We start from the raw sequence: 26709 nt of genomic DNA on the forward strand, positions 1-26709 counted from the left end.
TGGAACAGTATCTATTAGCAGTGGCAGCTGTCTTATGTTTACAGTGGAGTTAAGGGGCTGGGAGGTGGACACAATATTAATATAAAATAAGACAAAAAAAGCCACTTACCTTGAGACATCTTCCTCGCGGCGTCCTCCTGCTCCCGGAAGCTTCAACGCACGAGACTAGGAAACGATACTATTCAATCCTGACTATGCTTTCATGCTGATAACCAGCATAAAAGCAACGTCAGGATTGGTGGGAGCGGGGTCTCTCAGCGCTCACCAGAGCGCTGGAGGCCTGTGCCATCTCTAACTTAGCTGTCTTAAGACAGCTGGGTGAGATATGTTTGAAGTGCGCATGTCTAGCTGGCCGGCCGATGCCAGCCAAACAGACATGCACACTTTAAACAAGTGCACAGCTCCCTGCTGCCACTCGGCAGCAATTGCCCCGCCCCATCCTGACACTCGATTCAGGACTGGGCACTGCAAAAATAAAATGGTAATAAACATAGTTTACCATTTTATTTTTCCGTTATGGGTGGGGGGGTATTTTTTGGCGGGATGATGCTCCTCCGTTCAAATGGAGGGGCCGACCCTGTCCGTTAGAAGAGAAAGGTATGTACATTAGGATATGTTGATTATGATTGATAAACATTTTTCTTAGTAGTTTCTTTGACACACACCTCATACCTTCTAAGTGTTTGGATTTTCTTGAGCTGTTTGAGTTGGAAGACTCTGCTTACTAAACAGGTTGTGCACGGTATAGTGTATATCAACGGTTGCTATCCAGCAACCTTGGGAAGAACTGTGTAATGCCAGTTTGATACTCTGCGGCCAGGCAATGCGACAATCTAAATGCTTCCTTGTTCCCAGCATGCAGCTCGGAGGTTTCAAAGATAAAGAACTTGCAGAGCAGTACAGTATCAATCAGAACCAAGTTTACTCTTAGTACATAACATTCTTCTGGTGGATACTCTTATCTCCCTACAAATAAATGACCTTAAGAAATATTGTGAGTCATCAGAATGGACTACGAAAAGAGGAGCCACAAGACATCATTTAATGTGATAATGCTCCTCCTCTGTCTGCAGTCCATTATGTACACCAATTTGCCCTATACCACAGGGGGGGAAAGAGGTGAGACCTACACAAATCTAAGATTTGGAAAAAACATTATTGAAAGACAATGCAACCAGCGCTCGGAGTGAAGAGGACAACAACCCACAGTGAAACTGCAGGATTATAAAGTATCAGCAGAAAAAGAGTTGGTGAAGATAAGAATCTAGTGCTGCACGCACTAAAACTGGCTGCAAATAGTAATTGTATGCGTCCACTATAATATTTTGAGAATTTACTTTTGTATATTTAAGTCAATTTAAAAAATGAGGGATGCAGAATGACCTCCCTAAAGAATATTTGTCAGATCTCAAATTGCTACTTCACTCGATTTACAGGTATGGTGGCCTCCAAGGCACAGCAGACAGCCACGGCTGTCACTGAATTTCAAAACTGATTTATGTATTTGTTTTAAGCAGGGCTGCTTTTCAAAAAATTAATTCGTTCTGGAATGCTTCAGATAGGATTGGTAGTAGTCCCCTAGACCACTGCATAATCCCCCTTATCCCTATGGTAGAGAACGTGCTATGAAAATTAAAATCAATAATAAACAAATTCATGAAGACAAAGACAAAAAAAATTAAATCGGAAACATTTACACCCTTAAAAAATAACAATTTTTACAACCTTGAAAATATCACACTATAATGTAATTATTGGCAGAAAAGATTTTGTAAAAAGTAACCCAGCAGGGGTACACCACGTATTAGAGAAACTTAGATATCTCATTAAATAGTATATTACATCTAGTAAACTAAATACAGCACTATGTAGCGAATAGGCAGTCGTTTTATCATTTAGATTCTTACTGTTCCAAAGCATTACCCTGGTAATTTGGCAGCCATATCTAACAAAATGTTCCGCCACTCTTGTTCTCGAAATCGCCAAATTCGAGCTGTTCCATCTCTGCTTCCACTTATAAACCTGAAATACAGATGTTTAAACATGGAAATATAATCTCTCAGTGGGCACACGTCAAAGAAATGCTAATGCACATATATGTAGATGGCTCAAACTTGCAACGAATAAGTTAGGTAACCAAAGTGGCAAAGCAAATAGGTATGCCGGATGTGATGGTTACATTTGTTTTTTATTTCAAGCACATTCTGACAAAAATAAAAAAGAATAAATAAGGAAATATGCCTCCCCAACTGTTAGCCATATGCTCCCCACCTATTAGCCATATGCTTCTAACAGAAGAAAACAAGTTACTTACCTGTAACTACAGTTATCCAGTATTGGTATCTTTCATAAATTCACATGCTTGAATCATCCCCGTCGTCGAAGTGGGAGTCCCACGGTACATAAAATAGCAATAAATAATAAATAATTTTTTTTGCCGTAGGCTACAATGGAGCCAGCACTTGCTCACATAGCCTATCCATGTCCTTTTGTGAAAGGACCCAAACCTGCCTGCTGTCCAATCAGGCACCAGCACCCTCTAGAACCTTCTCCAGAGAAGCTCCCTTCCTCAGATTTTCCAGCACAAGAGTGAAAAAATTAAAACTTGAGAGGAAATGCGAGCATCAAAGGGGAGGAGGGTGGGTCGCATGTGAATTTATGAAAGATACCAATACTGGATAACTGTAGTTACAGGTAAGTAACTTGTTTTCTTATCCAGTATTGGATCTTTCATAAATTCACATGCTTGAATCTGAATAGACAGCAGTATGGTTGATAAACATTGTATCCAGCGTGGATGGAGGGTGCGAGCATGAAGACCCTCTATCTCAAATATAAATAATAATAATAATAGTAAACTCATACATTTCTGAACGTGAGTTACGAAAGAATACCGATACTTTAAGTACGTGTATATGTATAGTAAATTTCATGCTGTAAATACCGATACAAATATATATATATATATATATATATATATATATATATATATATATATATGTATATGTATACACATCCATAAATACATACATACACCTTACATATTCACATGGAAGCTTAATAGAAACTTGGTTATTTGCATCTCAAACCATATGACTATAACTAAGGAAAGGTCTCACCTTAATGAAAGAGATGGCGTAGCTCAGCTTGTCCTACTAGAGAGTCTGTTCTTTGTGATGACTCCAGACAATAGTGCTGCGTAAAGGAGTGCGTAGTTTTCCATGTCGCAGCCTGGCAAATTTTATCAAGGGCAATACCTTGAAACAAAGCAGCCGATGTGGAGACTGCTCTTGTGGAGTGGGCTCTCGGGCGCCTAGTCAAGGGTTTTCCTGCCTTGGTGTGACAAAATTGGATTGTTGAAGAAATCCATTGGGCTATAGTGGCCTTGGTTACTCCTGTTCCCTGACGTCCCAGAGAATAAGATAGTAGGAGTTGGTCTGATTTTCTGATGTGTTTGGTACTTTGCAGGTAAAATTTTAGGCATTGTTTGATGTCCAAAGAGTGGAGAGTTCTCTCTGCTATCGTAGTAGGGTTTGGAAAAAAGGTTAGTAGAATAACGGGTTCATTGAGGTGGAACGAAGATGGAACTTTGGGAATATATTTGGGATTGGTTCGGAGCATAACAAAGTCCTCAGAGAAAACTAAAAAGGGTTCTTTAGTAGTGAACGCCTGTATATCACTGACTCTCCTGGTAGAGGTGAGAGCGAGCAAGGTTGACACTTTCCAGGTGATCTACTTGAGTTCCGCCCTATGAATGGGCTCAAAAGGAGCTTTCATGAGTTGGGAAAGAACAATATTAAGGTGCCACTCTGGCGGAGGTAAGCGTACCGGAGGAAAGGTGCGGAACAGCCCTTTCATAAACTGTTTGATGACTCTGGTTGAGCCGATAGACGGCATGTCAGCCGATCGTCTGTAAGAGGCTATAGCTGCTAGGTGAATCTTGACTGATGCATGGGAAAGACCAGCTTTGGAGAGGGAGAGCAGGTAAGAAAGAATTTGCTCAGGATTAATCTGAAATGGGTGAAAATTGTTCTGAGAGCACCAAACACAGAATCTCTTCCATTTGAGTTTGTATGTCTTGTTCGTGCTCTCTGCTCGTGCCTTAGATAATATGAGCCTACATTCTTGATCGATGTTCATATCTTGGAACTCTCTGTACTCAGGAGCCAAGCATGCAAGTGTAGTGAAGTTGGGTCGGGATGTAAGATGAGACCCTGATTCTTCGTTAGAAGATTGTGGTTGCAAGGGAGGCGGACTGGATTGGCTACTGACCGGAGGAGGAGCTCCGTGTACCAGTACTGCCTCAGCCACTTGGGGGCTATGAGAATGATCTTGCAGCATTCAGTCTTCATTTTCCTGAGGAGCCTGGGAATCAGTGGAATAGGGGGAAAAGCGTATGCAAAGATCCCGGACCATCTTATCAAAAGAGCATTTCCCCACGACCCCAGGAGTGGGTATCGACTGGCGTAAAACTGGCATTTGGCGTTCAGATTGGTGGCGAACAAGTCTAGGATCGGCCGACCCCATCGTTGGAAGATGTCCTCGAGTATGGTCTGGTTGAGTTCCCACTCGTGACAGTTGTAGTCTGTCCTGCTGAGAGAGTCCCCTAGAGCATTGTTGACCCCAGACAGGTGCTCTGCCCTGAAGCGGACGTTGTTCAGTGTGAGCCAGTTCCAGAGAGACTGAGCTTCTCTTGAGAGGGAGAGGGATCTTGTTCCTCCCTGCTTGTTGATGTAGAACATGCTTGTTGTGTTGTCTGTTCTGACTAACACTGATGATCCTGCGATGCGTGGCAGAAAAGCTTTGAGCGTGAGATGAATCGCCTTCAGCTCCAACAGGTTTATGTGCATCTCTTTTTGGAGCTTGGACCATCTGCCTTGAATGCGCATGTCCTCTAAGTGGCCTCCCGATTCTTCTAAGGAGGCGTCCGTGGTGATGACGAAATCTGTTATTGGTGCCAGAAAAGTTAGACCGTGGGAGAGGTGGTTGATGTGAGACCACCATTCTAACGCCTGCCGAATCTTTGGTGTGATAGTTATTAAGTCGTCGAAGGATCCTTGCAACTGGGTCCATTGAAGGTGCAGTTCTTCTTGCAGCGGCCTCATTTTGAGTCTTGCTAGCCGTACTAGGACTATGGCTGAGGAAATCATGCCCAGAAGCGATTTGAATAGTCGTACTGAAACGAACTTTCTTGCGGAGATTGTGACAGCCAATTGGGTCAGTTTCTGCTGCCTTGCTAGGGTAAGATATGCCTTGTTTTGGATAGTGTCTAATTCTGCTCCCAGGAAAACTCTCCTGCGTGCGGGAAGCACGACTGACTTCTGTAGGTTCACTGTTAGACCCAAACTGCTGAATAGTTTTAGGCAGGCGTTTGTGGCTTTGGAGGCTAGTAGAGATGACGGAGCTTTTATGAGCCAGTCGTCCAGGTATGGGAACACCTGGAAACCCTTGCTTCTGAGGGAGGCTGCGACTGGGGCAAGGCATTTCGTGAAGATTCTCGGAGCTGATCTGAGGCCAAATGGTAGGACTCTGAACTGATAATGGGCACCGGCTACTGTAAAACGGAGATATTTGCGATGCTTTTGGTGTATTGGAATGTGGAAGTAGGCGTCCTGGAGATCTAGAGTTGTCATAAAATCTCCAGGATTCAAGAGGTGCAAGATATCTGACAGTGTGATCATTCTGAAGGATTGTTTCCGAAGGAACTTGTTGAGTTTCCTGAGGTCTAGTATAGGACGCCACTCTCCTGACTTCTTCATTATGAGGAAAAACCGGGAGTAGAATCCGAGACCCTGTTGTTGCAGAGGAACTGTCTCTATAGCCCCTTTGGCCAGAAGGCTGAAGACTTCCACTTGAAGCAGACGAAGATGGAGAGACCTGCCTGATGTTGGTGGGTGAAGCGGTGGCTTTTGTGTGAATTCCAGGGTATGACCTCTTGTCACTATATCCAGCACCCATTTGTCTGATGTTATTTTCGTCCACTCTTGGATGAAGTTGGAAATGTTTGCTCCTATTTGCTGATGTTGTGGGCATTGGGGGAGCATAGCCGGTGCCTGTAGAAGATCATTGTTTTCTGGGTTGATCTCTGGATTGCAAACCCTGCCTTCGTTTACCTCCTTGTCTGGTATAGGAGGCAGTCGATGATTGCCTGTACTGCTGGTGGTATGAAGGCCTGTACTGGGATTGCTGGTATTGTCTATGGAAGGAACCTCGAAATGAGGTGAAACCTCTTCCTCTAGCCCCTCGAAAGGGCTGCTTCCGGTACTGCAGGGTACCCAGGGACTTGGCGGTGTCTGTGTCCATCTTAATGGCTTGAAGTGAGTCATCCACATGTTTGCCAAATAAAGATTCCCCATCGTAAGGCATGTCTAGGATTCGGGACTGCACTTCTGGTCTAAAAGATGTGGCCTTGAGCCAACCTTGTCGTCGTAAGACAGCGGCACCCGCTAGTTGGCGGAAACCAGTAGAGGCTATGTCAAGAGCGCAGTCGATAATTACTTCCGACGTACGCTCACCTTCCTGTAGGATCTTTCGTGCCTCTGCTTGTTTATTTTCCGGGATGAGGTCCAGGAAAGGTTGCATGTCGGACCACATTTGGCGGTCATATCGGCCTAAAATCGCTAACGAATTTGCTGCCCTGACAGTGATTGCAGACATGGAGGAGAATCTCTTGCCTATATTGTCCAGTCTGCGACCTTCCTTGTCCGGAGGAGTAGAGATAGGCGTTGATGGATTTTTGGAGCGTCTTTGAGCAGCCTGTGAGATGACTGAGTCAAGCTTTGGATGGCCAGTAAGGCATGCCGGAGAATCTTGGGTTGCCTTGTATTTTTTATCCAGTTTTTGTGGAACTGGAGGAACCGTAGCAGGATTCCTCATAATCTTTGTGCCCTCGCTCCATATGAAATCAATAATCGGAATGGACCGTACCGACTGCCGTGATTGCTCCTTGAAATCATGTAGGAAACATTCCGATTGGGAGACAGATGTTGGGAGGTGGAAACGTACTGCGGCTCTGTCCATAAGATTATGGAAACCACACCTATCTCCTCGGGCGGAGAATCAGAGGGGCGAGGAGGTGGTGGAGAAGTAGTGGGGGCCAAGTAATCATTCCATTCCTCAGTAGGATATTGTGGAGTGGAAATTTCTCCTTCTTCTTGTTCCTCTTCCCCTGAAGTGGAACCTTCATCTCTGGGGGGTGCAGCTAACACCGAGTGGGATGTCAATCTTGGAGTAGCTGGAGGAGGAGGAGCATTAACTGGTGTCACCGGAGAGACCGGCGCTGGTGGTTGATCTTCCGCTGGGAACCTTCTCCTATAATCCTGAAGCATGGATTGTAAATCCTGGATTAAGAAGGAAGGCATTTGTACGGTATCTCTGTGTTGAGGCTCTCGTGTTTCGTAGTATTGCTCCTGATGAGAGTAGTATGGTTGATATTGTTCATACTCATCCTCTTCATCCTCATCTTGGTATTTGACATGGAGCTGCGAGGGGCTATGTGCATCTCCGAAAGGACCTTTGTCCGATTCCTCCCAGTCAAGAAGATGACTGGGTAGTAAAGCCGACACCTTGTTTGGAGATGTGTCGGTTGGATAAATGTCCTGTGCAGGTAGAGATCTGATCCCGACCATGGCTCGGAGATCTGGAGACCTGGAAGAGGTAGGAGTGGCCTCAACCTGTCTACTAGGCACTACTGCTGTCGATGGCGTGAAAGTTGATGCAGCCGTGGATGGTACAGATTTTTCCCTCGACGGTGGTCTCGTCGACGGAGGTCTCGTCGACGGTGGCCTCGCCGACGATGGTCTCGCCGACGGTAGCTTCTTTGACTGTGTCCCCGTCGATGGCGAAAGCACCGATGACAATGGCGTCGCTGACGTTATAGTCGACGGGGCAGTCGTCGACGGTGTTGCAACCGACGATGCTTTACTGTACTCGTCAATGGAGTCTTGAGAGAGGGGATCGGATCCCTTACCGTCGATGTTAAGGTCGTCGACGCTGACGACGGTCTCGTCGACGATGTAGTGGAGACGGTAGTTGTTGGTACAGTCGTCATCGTCACGGTCGTCGACGGTGTTGTCGTCGATCTAATTTTTAGAGTCATTTTTCCAGAAGTGGAAGGCTCTGAGGAAGGAGATAGATGGTAGGGCTCCTTCTTTTGAAGAGGAGAGGAAGGCTCAGAGGAGACTGAAGTCTGTAAGCCCTTCCCATGATGTGATTTCTACCTCTTCCTGGATTTTTCTGTGTGGCCTAGGTCCTCAGATCTGGACCTTTTGTGTGGCCTCTCTGACCCACTCTCCTCACCTGAAGTACAGGATTTGGCCTGTAACCATGCCAGGAGCCTGCCCTCATGGTCTCTGAGGGTCTTTGTGGAGAAGGTGCGACATATTTTGCAGTCCTTAACCTGATGTTGTGGGTAGAGACAATACAAACAGTCTTTATGTGGGTCATCCACATGGAGCCTTTTCTTCCCACGGGTCTTGCAAGGGCGGAAAAGGCCTTTCCTAGAAGAATCTGACATATTTTCAACTCTTTTGAGAGAAAAAATTCTGAAGTAGAAGAAAAACTGAGCAGAGCTCAGGGAGTCTCCCTTCACACGACATGCGGTAGAAAATCTGAGGAAGGGAGCTTCTCTGGAGAAGGTTCTAGAGGGTGCTGGTGCCTGATTGGACAGCAGTCAGGTTTGGGTCCTTTCATAAAAGGACATGGATAGGCTATGTGAGCAAGTGCTGGCTCCATTATAGCCTATGGCAAAAAAACATTATTTATTGCTATTTTATGTACCGTGGGACTCCCACTTCGACGACGGGGATGATTGAAGCATGTGAATTTATGAAAGATCCAATACTGGATAAAAAGGCCTTTCATTTTACTATAACAGAACAGGATCTTCCCATCAAGGAGGAGTGTTTTGAACAGGTACAGAACACTTTTTCAGTTTTAGTTTCCATCAATTTTTCATTCAAATTTTCATGAGATTCACCAAAGGGGAAAACACACAAATAATGCCAACCTCGTGGGATGAGCGAATACTGACTATTGTGCGAACAATTAGACATCAAGTTCCCGCAAAGATTCCACTCCCTCCCCTTCGGCCCAGAGATACTTGCTAGGTTTTCAGAGAATCAAGAAATTATGATTCTGGACCAAATGTTTGCACATTTTGTAGCGTTCTAAGGGTCCTTGTGCGTGTGGATTCTTTGCAATCTTTCTGAAAAGAAGTCAGAACAGATGACCAGTTTGTAATAAGTTGTTTTTTCTTTTCCGTAGATGAGCCAGAGGATATTTCTTCCATACCATATCTTTGGTGCCATTCGTTTAAATGTCGAGATATGGATAAGCCCATTCCAAAATAATGGACTATTTTACTGCCAAAAGCATGATATTTAATAGCGTCACCTGACGTTCAAGTGACCATTTTCTAGTTTCAGGGACCCACCCCATTAGCACACCTTTCTGGATGCTGTGGTACTTGAATTCCCAAGAATGTATTGTATAGTTTTGAGAAGTTCCTCACAGGCTGATACCACGTTAAGGTCCTTTTTTGTCACAACTGTGTCAATCAACATCTGTCTAGCTTAACTTGATCAATAACTTGCAATCTAGTCAAGTCTCACCTGTAAAGTATTTTATGACTCCCTTCTGCACCCTGTACATGTGTGACATTATTTCTGTTCCTAATAACAGTGTGCCACTGTTCATCTGTAAATTATAGACCAAGGTATTCATCCCACTTAGTCTAGAAGGAAAATGTTGCGTAACCAGTAAGCATCTGTTTGTGGCATGTAGTGCTGGAGATTGGCATGTTGTGCATAACCCTGCCATCTAGTGTTGGGCTCGAATGTGTGCAAGCTCTTTTTCTTCAAAGAAACTCTTTCGAGCCAAGAGGTATTGTGACTCCTCCTCTTGCTGGTAATGCACATGGTCATCAACACTACAGCTAGATTGTTATCCTACATGGCAGGTGAGGATGAAATGAAAAGCAAAGCATTTTATAGAAAGTTGTCCATGCAAAAGAAAATTAGTAAACATAAAAGTGACTGCAACTAACAGAGGCATCTGGGGAGGAGGGTGCATGCATGCATGTGAATCTACAGCACTACATGACACAGATGTTTACTGGGTAAGTAACATTTTCCTTTCAAGGCATGTGTGGATGTAGATACACATGCTGTGCGCAGATTGTAAAGCAGTCCCCCCAAAATAGCAGTGGCTACCCCATGGGAGTTGCAGTGGTTTAGAAAAGTGTACGTAGAACTTCCTGACCAACATTGGCTTGTTGATGAGCCAGAATATCCACACAACAATGTTTTCTAAAAGTATGTAGTGTGGACCATGTACCTGCTTTACAAATATCAGCAACAGGGATATTCCAGAGAAAGACAGAGGCTTCTTGTTTTTCAAGTGGATGCGGCTCTAGGAGGGATAATTAAGGACCTATTAGCTTTAGCATAGCACGGATGTATACATTTAATTATCAATCTAGCAATGCCCGATTTAGGAATGACTTTCCATATATGGGGTTTGGAGAAAGCAACAAAAAGCTGCAGTTTTTCCTGAAAGATTTAGTTCTGTCAATATAATACACAATGGCTCATTTTTACTTCTAATGTATGGAGAGCCCGTTCCACAGCCGAGTCAGGTTCAGGGGAAAAAAAATAAAACAGGAAGTTCAATAGACTGATTAAGGTGGAACTGTGAAATCAACACTTGGAGAAACTTAGGGTTGGTGGGGAGTACAACTCTAAACCTGAGTATTTGGAAGAAATATTCATCCGAGGCTCGTGCCTGAAGCTCACTGACATGTCTAAGCAAAGTGATGGTGACCAGAAAAGTTGCCTTCCAGGATTCAAATAGAGGGCCCATTAGTCTTGACATTGAATTGTTAAGATTATATGTGGGGGCTGGTAGGACAGAGGAGAAATAACTCTTAAGACCATTAATGAAGGCCTTAATGACAGGGATTTGGTATAGGGAAACATGTTGTCTGTACTGAAGATAAGCGGCTATGGCCGTTAGGTGTAGTCTTATGGGTGTAAAGGCTAAACCAGAAGTTTTTAAGGCAAACAGGCAGTAGACAATATTTTGGATTTGGACTGCTAATGGATTGATATGTTTGGAGTGACAATAGTGAACAAGTCTCCTCCCCTTAGCTACATAACACGCACAAGCAATATGCCTGTGCGCCCCTGAGAATGTCCAAGCTAGCTGGTGGGAGATTAAGGTATTCAAATTCTACGTCATCAGGAGCCAGATCACAAGGTTGAGAGATCTGGGATCTTGGTGTCTGATTTCTACGTGGTTCTGTGTGAGAAAGGCCATGCCTGCTCTGCTGTGGAGTGCCTTGTGGGAGTCCACCGAGACTTTGAGCAGGGTGGTGAACCATGGTTGTTGTGCCCATGTGGGAGCCACCAGAATGAGGGTGACAGATGTCTGACGAAGTTTCCAAACCAAAAACAGAAGCAGAGGGAAGAGGAGGAAAAGTGTAAGCAAATTTCACTGAACAACTCATCCATAGTGCATTGCCCCTGGAATATGGGTATGGAAACCAAAAGGCGAAGTTTGGGTATAAGGAAATGCCTCCTTGGCATGGTTACCCCCTGACTTTTTGCCTTTTGATGATGCCAGTTGTGACAAAGTGTGCTGAGACCCTGCTAACCAGGCCCCAGCACCTGTGTTCTTTCCCTAAACTGTACCTTTGCTTCCACAATTGGCACAGCCCGGGCACTCAGATAAGTCCCCTGTAAATGGTACCCTTGGTACCAAGGGCCCTGATGCCAGGGAAGGTCTCTAAGGGCTACAGCATGTCTTATTCCACCTTGGGGACCCCTCACTCAGCACATGCACACTGCCTCATAGCTTGTGTGTGCTGCTGGGGATAAAATGACTAAGTTGACATGGCACTCCCCTCAGAGTGTCATGCCAACCAGACACGGCCTGTGACATAGATAAGTCACCCCTCAAGCAGGCCTTACAACCCTAAGGCAGGGTGCACTATACCACAGGTGAGGGCATATGTGCATGAGCACTATGTCCCTACAGTGTCTAAGCCAAACCTTAGACATTTTAAGTGCAGGGTAGCCATAAGAGTATATGGTCTGGGAGTTTGTCAAACACGAACTCCACAGTTCCATAATGGCTACCCTGAAATCTGGGAAGTTTGGTATCAAACTTCTCAGCACAATAAATACACACTGATGCCAGTGTGGAATTTATTGTAAAATGCATCCTGAGGGCATCTTAGAGATGCCCTCTGAATACCAATCCGACTTCTAGTGTTAGGCTGAACAGTTTATGCCAGCCTGCCACATCCAGACGAGTTGCTGGCCACATGGGGAGAGTGCCTTTGTCACTCTGGCCAGGAACAAAGCCTGTACGGGTTGGAGGTGCTTCTCACCTCCCCCTGCAGGAACTGTAACACCTGGTGGTGAGCCTCAAAGGCTCACACTCCTTTTGTTACAGCGCCACTGGGCATCCCAGGTAGCGGAGATGCCCACCCCTCCGGACACTGCCCCCACTTTTGGTGGCAAGGCTGGAGGAGATATTGAGAAAAACAAGGAGGAGTCACCCACAAGTCAGGACAGCCCCTAAGGTGTCCTGAGATGAGGTGACCCATGCCTTTAGAAATCCTCCATCTTGAGATTGGAGGATTCCCCCAATAGGATTAGGGATGAGCCCCCCCTCACCCCCAGGGAGGAGGTACAAAGAGGGTGTAGCCACCCTCCAGGACAGTAAGCCATTGGCTATGGCCCCCAGACCTAAACACACCCCTAAATCAAGTATTTAGGGGCATCCCAGAACCCAGGAAATCAGATTCCTGCAACCTGAACCAAGAAGGACTGCTGACCTGAAATCCCTGCAGAGACGATGGAGACAACAACTGCTTTGGCCCCAGCCCTTCTGGACTGTCTCCTGACTTGAAGAACACTGAAACAGAGACGCATCTGACAGGGACCAGCGACCTCTGAAGCCTCAGAGGACTGCCGTGAACCAAAGGACCAAGGAACTCCCGAGAGCAGCGGCTCTGCTCAACAACAGAAAAACTTTTGCAACTTTCTTGCAACTTTTAAAGACTTCACTCTTCCCGCCGGAAGCGTGAGACTTCAACCTCTGCAACAAACGCCCCAACACGAGCTCCAGAGAACCAACACTACAGGGAGGACTCCCAGGTGACTGCGACCTCGTGAGTAGCCCGATATGATACCCTGGACCTCCACAGGCATGCAGAGAGAATCAAGAGGCTCCCCCGACCACGACTGCCCGTAACAAGGAACCAGACGCCTGGACCAAGCACCGCACCACAGCCCCCAGGACCAGGAGGAACCAAACTCCAGTGCAGGAGTGACCATCAGGCGACCCTCTGCCTAGCCCAGTCGGTGGCTGGCCTGAGAAGCCCCCATGTGCCCTGCCTGCACCGCTAGAACCCTGGGTCCCTCCACTGAATACAATACAAAACCCGACACCTGCTCTGCACACTGCACCCGGCCGCCCCTGTGCAGCTGAGGGTGTGTTTTGTGTGTCTACTTGTGTCCACCCCGTGCTCTACAAAACCCCCCTGGTCTGCCCTCTGAGGACGCGGGTACTTACCTGCCGGCAGACTTGAACCGGAGCACCCCTGTTCATCATAGGTGCCTATGTGTTTTGGGCACCTCTTTGACCTCTGCACCTGACTGGCCCTGAGTTGCAGGCGTGGTAACTTTGGGGTTGCCTTGAACCCCCAACAGTGGACTGCCTATGCCCAGGAACTTAGACTTGTAAGTGCTTTACTTACCTGACAAACTAACCATTTCTTACCTCCCCCAGCAACTGTTGATTTGTGTCCACTTTTAAAATAGCTTATTGCCATTTGAACTAAAACTGTGTATGCTATTGCTCTAGTTCAAAGTTCCTAGCTTAACCATGTGGTGTATCTTGCATTTTATGTATTTACTTCAAATTTTAACTTGTGGTTTTAAAAATAAAGAAAAGATTTTTCTATATAAAAACTATTGGCCTGGAGTTAAGTCTTTGAGTGTGTGTTCCTAATTTATTGCCTGAGTGTGTACAACAAATGCTTAACACTACCCTCTGATAAGCCTACTGCTCGACCACACTACCACAAAATAGAGCATTAGAATTAACTAATTTTGCCACTATCTTACCTCTAAGGGGAACCCTTGGATTCTGTGCACACTATCTCTTACTTTGAGATAGTATATACAGAGCCAACTTCCTACAAGGGGCATCACCAGTGCTCTGCGAGTTGGAAGTTTTTTGTGCAGCAGCTACCACTAGGGAATCAGGTGGAAGATGACCCTGGATGTAATGTGGGTCAGTTGTGAAGGTCTTGTATTTCTTATCGAACCTTGGTGTTAAGACCCTAACGCAAAACTCAAACTGAGTCATGGAAGATGTCTGGTGTTTGACAGAGCATGCCTTTGAGCATGGAGAGGTACTGAGCAGACCCCTGTGTGGAGGAAAGTGTTTAAAAAAGGAAATCATCCTCAAAGGGCTCAGTATGAGGGTCCAATTTATGAAAGGTGGCAGTCCAACCAATAAGGTTGTGGTAGGAAGTGGTATCATCAGGAGGGGAAGGTTTTGCAGAGTATAGGTCAGGATCTGAATTCGCTGGTGGATCAGTGTCATAGGTATCCCGAGGATCATTCTGTGGTGGGATGTCAAAAGTTTCGAAATGGCCCTGTTCCTCTATATCTGAAGGATGTATGATGTATAGTCAGCTTGAGGTATGTATGATGTATAGTCAGCTGAAGAAGAAGGTGGTGAGGGTGAGTTGTGGAGTAAGTAGGGTGGTGGAATAGTGTAATGCAAAGGGCTTTCTGTCTTGTCCATTCTCTTGAGCTGTTTTAGTGGAGGTGTTTGATCTGTATTTCTTACAGTGGTGTCCATGAACTCAATTTCATGCAGTGCTCCGTTTAATGCCACATTATGCATGATTCTTTGTTCTGTTGTGGAATGTTGCTACGCTATGGCAGAATAAATCTGGAGCTCTTTGGAAATATATCTTATTTTGAGTGGTGAATCCCCACTTCCGCAATCTGGCAACAAGTTGTTTTTCAGACGAACTCATGTGCGCACACTAAAAGGTTGTAGAAGGTTAGGTGACGTTTTGAGCATATGTTTTTGTGCCTACCTGATGAACAATTTGCTACAAGGTCAAAATGAAGTTGTAGGAAGTGAGCTGAGCCGATCCTGATACTAACGCTTTTGTTGTGTGTCAGCGTATATTATTAAGAAGACTTTGTTTAAACAAGCGTTTCCGCAAACGTTTGGTGGGTGGCAAAAATGTTAGGGCAGATTATTTGTCGTAGTCACCTTCTACCACTAATTTGTCGGACACACAGGAGGATGATGAGGAGGGGCATCTTTGTGCTGCGGTTGATGTGCATAAGAAAGGCACTTTTGATGAAAAGACCTGAGCTCCGCTCTAGACAAAAAGTATCTCAGAGTGAGAGCTGCCTTGGAAACTCCAGAGCGCAAAACAACTGACATTGTGCGTTCTTGGTGGAGGGAAACCGATCTAATCAAGGATCTCACCGCTGTTGGAAGAGACCTTTGTGCCCCCTCTGAGTGAAGATGCCATTCTTGATCTGCTAGGCATGTTCAGCTGAGTTTGTCCACTCTGGTGTGAGACCACCAGGTGCTGAACCACCAGGGATATGCCCTGACAGAAGCAGGGCCCCCTGACAAAGGGTCCACAACCCCAACCTTCCCAGTTTGTTACAATACCACATGGCGGTGGTGTTGTTCGTGAACACCTGCATTAGCCTTCCCTTGATGGAACATAGAAAAGTTTACTATGCCTGCTAGATCGCCCAGAGCTCTATTAGGTTCATGTGGAATCCGCATCGAAAGTACTTTGTTCTCCACCTCTACCAGTTGGCCGTCTCGTGCCAGGAGTGATTCATCTATCACTACTGTAACATTTGGTTGGGGAAGGGAGAGGTGCATCTGACCCACTTGCAGTTCATAAGCCACATCTGCAAGTATATCTCAGTTCCCTCTGAGATTTGTACCATGTGGGAGATATTACACTGATGCTGTGCCCTGTGGAACGTCAAACGTCAGGTCCCACTGTAGAGCCTGCCTATTCCAGTGAGGATGTGTACCAGTAGCATGCAGGTCGTGAGTCCCAGCAGCCTCAGAGACCTCTCACCGAAATCCAGGCTAGAGCCTGAAACATCCTGGACTTGCCGTTCGGAAGGATAAGTCCAAAACTGCACCATATCCAGATCAACTCTGATGAAAAGTAGTGTCTGAGAGGAAGTCAGGTGGGACTTTGGCACATTGATAGTGAACCTGTGCGACTCCAGGAGATCACCAGTATTCTGGAGGTGGGAGACTACAGCCTGGGGCGAGCTCGCCTTCAACAACCAATCGTTGATAAGACTGCCACCCCTGATCTTTGAAGATGAGCTGCAACCACCACCAACACCTTGGTAAATACCCAAGGGGGGCAGGTAAGGAAAAAGGGTAGCATAGCTAACAAAGTGCTTGTGGCCTACCATAAACCACAGTTAAAGTCTGTGGGATGGCAGGATGGGGATGTGGAAATCTACGTCCAGTAAGTCCAACACTACTAATCCAGTCTCTTTGATCCAGGGCAGACAGGACCAGAGCCAACATGAGCATTTTGAACTTCCCCTTCTTGAGGAAGAAATTGAAAAGTCGCAGGTCTAGGATAGGACAAAGGTCTAATCCTTGTAAGGCACGAGAAAGTAGCAGGAATAGCAACCACAACCTACTTCTGGCTTCTGCACCCTCTCTAAGGCTCCCTTGTCCAATAAAAAGTCACTTCCTGGTGGAGAAGGGATAGGTGATCCTCAGTCAGCCTGTCGTACATTGGTGTCATGGGGTTATAGGTAGTTACTAAGCGGAGGGAGTAGCCCCATTGGATAATTTACAAAATCCACTGTCTGATGGACAGCCAGTGGGGCTGGTGATGTTGAATCCTGCCACCAAATGGGTGCCCATGATAGTAAGAGAACAGATTAGGAGTGTTTGAAGGCTGCGGCTGCAGAGAGGTGGTGGACTAGCCCAACCGCTGGCAGCTGGACCCACGAGGTCTGTGGCACTGTGACTGCGGCCATGCAGAAGTTGAGGAGGGTAAAGGCGCGTTTGGAAGCCCCTTCTGTGGAGGTGTGGATACTACAGTAAAGGCGCGGTTGAAACTCCCTTCTGTGCCCCCAAAAGGTGAATTAAGGCTGATGAGAGGCAATGGAATGGCCCAAGAAACCAGCCATAGGCCGACTGTTCTTAAAGCATTCCAGCGGCAAATGCACCTTGTCTCCTAAGAGACGGGAGCCATCAAAGGGCATGTCCATAAGTGATGACTAAGCACCCCCAGAAAAGCGTATCATCCTCAACCAGGCATGGTGCCTCAAGGCCATCGTTGACAAACCCAGTGAGTCTTTAATTTCCAGCCCATAATAGATAGTGAACTTTGCTTCATCTCTCCCATCGGCAACAGCCTTGTAGACTACAGCCCAGGACACCTCAAAGACCATTGGCAGCACCTTTGCAACCATGTCCCAACCGTGTTCCATAGAGTGTGAGAGTAGCAGCCAAAGACATGCAGTGTTCATGGACTGCAATGCCAGGCTGGCGGAAGAAAACATTTTCCCTACAGCATCCAGACTTTTGGTACAGGAAAGTAGCATCTTTCTGACATGGTTATCCCCACTTTTTGCCTGCTGGCAGTGTGTTTAGACTGTTAATCAGGACCACACTGGCTGTGCGCTCTCCTCGAAATTTGGTTGCTGGTGAACTTTTACACCTCACAATTGGCATACTAGTGCACCCATGTAAGTCCCTAGTATATGGTAATTTGGTACCCAGACCACTGGTACACCAGAGGACTCCCATAGGCTGCGGCATGTATTGTGCCACCCATGGGAGCTCATGCAAACTGTCTGCAGGCCTGTCATTGCAGCCAGTGTGAAATGGTGCCTGCACCATTCACCACAGATATAAGGCTTTCCTTATATCTTAGTCACTGCACTTAGACACTGTAAGTCATTCCTCTGGTAGGCCCTTCAGCCCAAGGGCAGGGAGCATGTCCCCAAGTGTGAGGGGACCCCTGTATGAGCAGGGAACCCCTACAAACCCCAGACCCAATTTCCTGGGCTTTGCAAGTGCGGGGAAGCCATAAGGTATGTAGTGGACACTGGTCAACACGAGTGGTCCTTCTACATAATGGCTTCTCTGAACCTAGGCATGTTTGGTATCACACATGCTGGAATCATACAACTACACCAATTCCAGTGCTAGATGCATGATTCTATGTACTCTGGGGGTTCCTTAAAGGATCCCCCGTCTGCCTGTGCAGCCTTCGGGGTCTGACTGCCAGCACACACTGCTGCAGATCCCAGACAGTGTTCTGCCCTCCTGCTCCTGAGCATAACTCAAGCAGGGGAAGGGAGAACAAAGGATTTCCTGCAAGGGAGAGGTGTAACCACCTCTCCCTTTGAAATAGGTGTCTCTGGGCTGGGGTGGCCTCTGAGCGCCACCAGTCTGCTGTGAAGGGCACATTTGGCTCCCTCCTTGCAGAATTAAGTTAGCACCAGTTCTGGAACCCCTGGTTCCACTCTGCTGGGAAACTACACAAAGGACAGGTGAAGGCAAGTAGCCTCTTTCTAGCATGGTTACACCTCCACTTTTTAGCCGGTTTGTCAGTGTGTTTGTAGGAGGCTGCCCTGGTTTGTAGTGGGTACCCAAGGTACTTACACCTTATACCAGGTCAAGTTATCCCTTATTAGTGAAATGTAGACAGTGTCTAGAAGCCAGGCTCTCTAGATGTAGCTGTGGATGAGCAGCCAAGGCCTAACTAGGAGACATGCAAAGCTCACGCAATACCACTGCAGTCACACAGTATTCACACACATGAAAGAAAATACTCAGTGTTACAGAAGTAAAGGTACTTTATTTTGGTGACACAAATGCCAAAAATACCATAGAGACTATAGTCACTTAGGAGGTAAGCAATACACAAATTATATACACTAGTATGCAGAATTAGCTGTAAAAACAGTTAGAAAACAGTGCAAATAGTGAAAATCACAATAGTTAGAAATGGGCCTGGGGGAACACAAACCATATACTAAAAGTAGAATGCGAATGTCTGTTTCCCACCTAGGCAAGTGTAGTGTGTAGAGGGGTGCTGGGAGTATTAGAAAACATCCAAGGTAAGTAATAGAACCAACGCTAGAGCGCAGGAAAACAAGAGTAAATCACAGTAACTTTCCTAGAACACACAAGAACACGAGAAAGAAGATATTGCAAGAACCAAAAGAGACTGCAAGATCCCAACAATGGATTCCTGGACCTGAAGACCTGTGGAAGAAGGGGACCAAGTCCAAGAAGCACTGAAGAGTCCAGGGAGACCAGGAGCCCCTGCTAACCCGGATGAAGGTGCAAAAGAAGAACCACTGGTAAAGAACAGTCAGTACAGCACCCAAGAAGACGGATGTGGGTTCCTGGTTGGTGCAGATGATGTCCCACGCCGGATGGATGATTGCAGTCTGGTTTGTGTTGCTGGATTCTGCCAAAAAGCCTTGGCGCACGCAAAGCTTGCGGTTAGCGGAAAATGGCGCTGCCTGGAACCAGGAGGGACCTGGTGGACTCTACCCAAGAGGGAGAGTCAGCTGGGGCTCTCAGCAACTCAGAGAGCCCTCTGAAGACCAGGCAGCACACACAGGACTCCCACAACAAGGGCCGGAGCTGCACAGTGCACAAAGAACTTTGTGGAAGGATGCCAACAAGCCTTGGCAACTGCAAAACACACGGTGCACAGGTGTACTGTCTTGCCACTAGTGTCAATGCCACTTGCTGTGTCCAAGCCTTGGAAATCACCCGAAGGCTCCAAGATTTCGCCTTCCTCCAAATGCTGTCTGCTGTATTCCTCTTCCTCCCCTGGATCAGAGCCTGGATTCGAGTCCTGGCGTCGATAAGGCGTAGGCCGACGCCAAAGATCTTCGCCGGCGCCGCTCTTCAGATCCATCCAACACCAGACCCTCCGGCGCCACAGGCAATTTCACTGTAGACTGGATCCGTGGAGAATCCACCGGCGCCGGGACAGCAGACGTTGTAGGCGTCACAGGCCTCCTGGGCGACGCCAAGGGCATCAGTGCCGAAGCGGCTCTAGAAGGAAGAAATGGCATAAAGGGTGTCGGCTTGTAAGGAACCGGAGCACCCAAGTTAAAAGCCAAAGGGCCTGATGGACCCGCATGCCCTCCACCAGGTGCCAGGGTGGAAAAGATATTGAACATTGCATTTAAAAATGCAGCGGAATCCGTACCCGGCGCTGGGAAAGCAGGATAAGCCTGCGGAACCGGCGACGGCATAGAGGCTGATGATGGACCAGGCATCTCCTGCTCCGGAGACGCAGCCGGCTCCTGATGAGGCTCGACTTCAAACACCGACAAGGGTGAAGTCGGAGAAGCCAGAGTCGTTGGAGGCGGAGGTGTGATGGTTGGGCTAACCTCCCACATCAGTCGGCGCCGAGCTGACGTAGATCTGGATCTGGACCTGGATCGGCCCCTGCTCGATTGGCGCCGAGACTCGTGACGACGCCGAGAGTCCCCGTGGCATCGATGAGTCTTCGAAGATTTCGAAGAAGACTCTCTACGATGACGCCTTTCCTTCCTTTTCTTGGAACGGGCCAGGAATAAATTTCGCCTATCTCTCCTTTAGTGCCTTAGGATTCTTGCGTTGACACGATCCGCATGACTCGACCTCATGGTCGGAACTAAGGCACCATAAACAATTTTCATGGGGGTCTGTGACTGACATCTGACCCCCACACTGGTTACAAGGTTTAAAGCCAGATTTTCTCGGCTGAGACATAGTAACACCGAAGTGCAACTGTAGCTCCCTGTTAGCCTCGAAGAAAAAACGTTACTCGAAGGCACGTAAAAAAGGGAACTGATGTCTGCACGTCGACAAGGGATTCTTATTGCCTGGATGACGTTATACGGCGTTGCGTGGAGTCGGGCAATTGTGACGTCATCGTCGACGTGCAGAGCTAGAAGAAAATTTCCGTCGAAGCTGGCGCGTGGGGGAAAATTCTTTAGGTGAGGAATTCTTTAGGTGAGGAATCCACAGGTAGGTGTATCCATCAGAATATATTGATACTGTCTATTGCCTTCGGATGGCACCCGTTCAAAGTGAACTAATGTTTTAGAGCTAGCACAAATTAATTAATAAACAATTGAAAACAGCTAAAATCTGTATGCCAAATACGCATTTTACATGCACTTTAAGAAACAAGATTGGGAGATGTTATGGGTCTAAAACCTTAAGCTACCTTTTGGTTTAATGGTGATTTGCTCCTTTTCCAAGTCCTGCTATCTAAAATTGTGTTGCCCTGTATGCAACAGACTAAGAATATGTAACTGACTCAAATAATCAGGTTTATGATCTACACAGGGTAATGTTGCCATTTTTACCGTAGAGCCTTTCTACCATGCATACCCAGGTACATTGTAGAATTATTTTTAGTATTGATACCTACCGATATTACACATACACAGCAATCTAACACAAATATACCTGCTTTTCTCTGGCAAACGCAGAAAATACAATACATCAATACATATATTATGTATGACAACTCCAGGTAGCATCCAAACTATCATCAGGATTCACTAGCGCTTTGTGTGATAGTGATGAAAGATGATCACAAAAAAATATATTTATATTATAAATAACACTACACATTCTAAATATGGTATTACAATAAACATACCTGTCACCAGTGTTGGAAAACTGAATGCTGTCAACCTTGTCCTGTGGAAAGAAAACATGATCCATAAAGAAGCATTAAAAGAATAGAGGTAAACTGAAGTAACATAATTTTAACTGCAGACTCAGGCTGCCAGGAAGGGTTTAAGCGGGACAGTGCTGAAGGTCAGAGAAAGGTTGACGTTATAAGTAGAAAGTCTGTCAGCAAAAAGTTACATGTCCTTTCATTTGAAAGCGTCAAAGTACGTCCGGGTTATTACTTTTTACCCAGATGGCCATGCCTAATTAATTTAACAGTCAAATGCCAAAGGTAATTACATATTCTAACAAATACATCCCCCAAAGTCCAATCTAGATCAATTCAAAGCCAATTTGACATTACCTATCCCTTTATATTTAGGAGGAAATACCCACAAGCAGGAAGACTAACCTCTTAACAAAAATAAATCATAATCTGCTTTAACCAACATTGGTAAAGCCAAATGGTCTGGACATGCAGCATCAGGAACACCTAAGAATGCACTTTGGAGAGATCTCTCTAGATACCAGGAGGTCCATAAAAGTAATAAATAAGAACCTCACTCGAATCTTCAATATCTTGAGCATTTAGAAGAACTAGGACAGGGATAGAGCCTTTTCAAGAAATAGCAAACAAATCTTCACTAACAGTGTCATTTAAGGAGAATGTAAATGACCTTTTAAGGTTAAAAAGAGAGGAACTTCTGACACAAACCTAAGACATCTTAAGTGCCAGAGCTGTGTCTATAAACTGGAAGAAAAAGTTATTTACCTTTAGTAACAGATTATCTGGTAGAGACATATTCTAGTTGCAGATTCCTTACATTACAATTTCCCCCAGGCGTCAATCCGTATCCAGAGTTTTCCTCAAGCAGTACGCCCTGCACGCCAATAGGTGGCGTCTGTCGACTTCGCATGCATCGTGGTCGCCAAATAGGATGTCATGGGTCAGATATAGGTGCCACCCTGGCACGCTGACATCAGTTTCTTTTCACGACTGTCCACACATGACCCTAGAGCGTCAGAACTAGGGCCCTGAAAGCATCAGAACTAGGTCCCTGTCCCTATAAATCAGTTTGCAGAGCAGGGTTGATAGCTGGGTGGGTAAGGAATCTGCAATTAGAATATGTCTCAACCAGAAAATTTGTTACCGAAGGTAAGTAACTTGTTCATCTGATATAGACTTCTAGTTACAGATTCCTTACCTTAGAATAGATACACAAGAAGGAATGGTTTCTTACCTGTAACTCCAGTTCTCTCGTAGGGGTATTTCCATGATAGTCATAAGCACTGAATAGTTCCGCGCGCCTGCGGGGACCCCGGAGCACTGATGTGAAGTATATTCTTAAGTGCAAATACCAGCCCTTTGAAAAAAGGTCTGTCAAAAAACACTTAAGAATAACAATGTGCAGCCTATGTGAACAGCTACACAGGCCAAATTGTTAAAAGAAAAACAGTTGTAGTGTAAATTCACGTTTAAACATCTTTTTTTTCTAGAAATGTAATAACAAATACATTCTCATATTCTATTTACACCTCTCATGAGAATAAAACAATGCAGGGCAGTGTAGCCCATAGGCTGCCATTATACAGAATGTAAATAGAGATGTGCCTTTAAGAAAGTAAAGTCTTCCTGTTTCCCATCATGCACAGCAAAAGGCAGTTGCCTCAGTTCTTTTTGAAGGCTTGTAACCTGACATGAAGGAACAAAACATTTGTTGGAGTACCAACATCGATAATATTTATGGCAACCTGTTCTATGTCAACTCCACCGGGGAGGAGGGAGGGTTGCTTATGACTATCATGGAAATACCCCTACGAGAGAACTGGAGTTACAGGTAAGAAACCATTCCTTCTCTCGTAGGGGATTTCCATGTATAGTCATAAGCACTGAATAGAGTAGCAAGCCCATCCCCATAACCGCGGTGGAGTAGACAGAAGAATACTGACAAAAACATGAGTCATGCAAATAAATTCTTAAGCAAGGCCTGTCCAACCTGCGCATCTGCCCTAGCGTCTGAATCAAGGCAGTAATGCTGAGTAAAGGTATGGACCGACTTCCAAGTGGCAGCCTTGCATATTTCTGCCAAAGGGACATTTCTCATCAAGGCTGCAGTAGCTGCTTTCCCTCTAGTAGAGTGGGCTTTTGGCCTACCACCAAGGGATTTGTTCGCTAACTGATAACATAACATTATACATGAAACAATCCACCTGGATAAAGATTGCTTAGACGTGCCCAACCCTGTTCTAACTGGGCCATAGTTAACAAAGAGCTGTTGTGATTTACGTAAGCATTTTGTCCTGTCCAAGTAAAATTTCAAAACCCTCTTTACATCAAGAGAGTGCAGAGTTCTCTCAGCAGGAGTAGTTGGATTTTGAAAGAAAGTTGGTAATGAAATGGTTTGGTTCACATGAAAGTCGGAGACGACTTTTGGTAAAAATTTCGGATGAGTCCTCATTACCACTTTCGCAGAATGAAAAACTGTGTAGGGCTCTTGAGCGCAAAGGGCCTGGATTTCGCTAACCCTACGCGCTGAAGTGATAGCCACCAGAAAAGCAGTTTTCCATGCGAGATGCTGAAGTGATGCCTTATGTATTGGCTCGAATGGAGGTAGCATCAGACGCGATAGGACAACATTCAGTTCCCATGGAGGAGATGGCTTTCTAATGGGAGGAAAGACCTTTTTTAAACCTTCCAGGAAGTCCTTAATAATTGGAATCCGAAAAAAGGAAGTTTGTGAAGGGCTCTTTCTGTATGCCGTTACAGCCGCCAAGTGTACCTTTATTGATGACAGTTGTAAGCCCGATTTTGCCAAACTTAGCAAGTATGGCAGGATAGATTCCTCTCCACAGGATACCGGGTCAATGTTGTTGTCTAAACACCACACACAGAATCTCTTCCACTTGCTTGCATAAGCCGATCGTGTGGAAGGGCGCTTTGCTTCTTTCAGGATTTCCATACAGTCCTGAGGTAGGTTCAAGTGTCCATATTGCACTAGCTCAGGAGCCATGCTGCCAAACTCAACGATGAGAGGTTGGGATGAGATATCTGCCCTCTGAACTTCGTGAGCAGGTCCGGACGATAAGGCAGCCTGATGTGTGGTTTGAGTGACCGGTGAAGAAGGTCTGGGAACCACCATTGGCGTGGCCATTCTGGAGCAATCAGGATCATTTTGGACTGAGCATTGGATAACTTCTGGAGAACCGCCAGAATCAGGGGAAGCGGTGGAAAGGCGTAAAGAAATGCTCCTGACCAGCTTATCCACAGGGCATTCCCCAGTGTCCCTGGATGGTAATATCTGAAGGCGAAGTTTTGGCATTTTTTGTTTTCTGGGGTTGCGAATAGGTCTATAGAGGGGGTACCCCATAGTGCGAAAATGGAACGAACGACGTTGTCGTGTAGCACCCATTCGTGGTTCTCGTCAATTACGCGACTGAGGGCATCCGCTTGAACATTCTGGATGCCAGGCAGGTGAGTTGCCAATAGCTACAGGTTCCTGGCTAGAAGCCAATGCCAGATTGTCTGAGCCTCTCTGGATAAAATCCTGGAGCCTCCTTGTTTGTTTACGTAGTACATAGTTGCCACGTTGTCCGTCTGGAGAAGGAGAGGTTCCGCTCTCAGAGAGGGAAGGAAGGCTTTGAGCGCAAGGTGGACTGCGCGAAACTCCAGCAGGTTGATATGATAGAGACTCTCTCTCTGTGACCACTTGCCTTGGACTCGAAGATGTTCCATGTGCGCTCCCCATCCGAGCAGTGACGCATCTGTTACGATGGTTTGAGCTGGAGGCTGTTGTTGGAACGGAATCCCCACCAAGAGATTGTTGGGTAAACACCACCACTTGAGGGACTGTAGGGCGTGGGGAGAAAGGAGGACTCTGCTCTCCCAATCGTCCATCAGTTGACACCATTGATCCTCCAGGTTTTCCTGTAATGGTCTCATATGGAGGCGAGCATTGGGAACGAGATGGATACAAGACGCCATCGAGCCCAGTAGAGAAGCTATTACTCTTGCAGTGGTCTGTGGAGTTTCCTGTAGTTGTTTGCACTTTTGGAGAATCGATAATCGTCGTTCCTCCGAAGGAAACACCTTTCCTAGATTTGTATCTGTAATGGCTCCTAAGTAATGCAACCTCTGAACAGGCGTTGCTGTGGACTTCAGGAGATTGACTTGAAGACCGAGATTCTGTAACAGCTGTAGAGCCCATTTGAAATGTTGTTGCGCCTCTAGATAACTGGAGGCCTTTATGAGCCAATCGTCTAGATAGGGGTAGACAAATATTCGATGTTTCCTCAAGTGGGCGGCTACCACCGCCATGCATTTGGATAAAGTTCTCGGCGCTGACTGGAGGCTGAATGGTAGAACCGCAAATTGGTAATTACATTTTCCGACGGTGAACCTTAGGAATTTTCGATGTTTCTTGGTCACCGGAATATGAAAGTAAGCGTCGCAAAGGTCTATCGCACAGAGCCAGTCGCCCTGACAAAGATGTGGGTAAATTTGGTGCAAGGATAGCATCCTGAATTTCTCTTTGTGAATCCACTTGTTTGCTGTCCTTAGATCTCAAATGGGACGAAACTCTTGTTTGTCTTTTTTCGGGACAAGGAAATACCTCGAATAAATCCCTTTCCCTTGCTGGTTGATCGGGACGGGTTCTATGGCTCTTTTTTGTAATAGAATAGTGACTTCTAACTGAAGAGCTTCGAGGTGGTGGCTGGCTGGTTTGGGAGGAACAGATGGTGGAGGACTGGTGAATCTGAGAGCGTAACCATGTCTCACAATATTCAATACCCAGGCGCCTGATGATGTGTAGCCACTCGTCCAGATGATTTGAGATACTTCCCCCTACCGGAGTGGATAACGGAGGAGGGGGAAGCGAAGATTCAGGGCTTAGACGCGGGAGCCTGTCGAGTTGTCTGAGTTTGAAGTGTTGAACGACCCCTTGTCGACCTTCGTTGTGT

At 46.1% G+C, this 26709-nt stretch overlaps 1 protein-coding gene across 1 annotated transcript in view; it reads right to left on the bottom strand.

The window, feature by feature from the left end:
- BRWD1 (bromodomain and WD repeat domain containing 1) overlaps positions 1–26709 on the bottom strand; it is a 1722898-nt gene that overhangs the window by 1266856 nt on the left and 429333 nt on the right. Inside the window, exons 12-13 of the mRNA XM_069202575.1 lie at positions 21737–21777; positions 1924–2022 (exon numbers count right to left, since the gene is read on the bottom strand). Of these exons, the coding sequence (XP_069058676.1) occupies positions 1924–2022; positions 21737–21777 (140 nt within the window). The remainder of the gene's footprint in view (positions 1–1923; positions 2023–21736; positions 21778–26709) is intronic.

The sequence above is a fragment of the Pleurodeles waltl genome, chromosome 8, assembly GCF_031143425.1.
Source record: "Pleurodeles waltl isolate 20211129_DDA chromosome 8, aPleWal1.hap1.20221129, whole genome shotgun sequence".
NCBI classification, from domain to species: Eukaryota; Metazoa; Chordata; class Amphibia; order Caudata; family Salamandridae; genus Pleurodeles; species Pleurodeles waltl.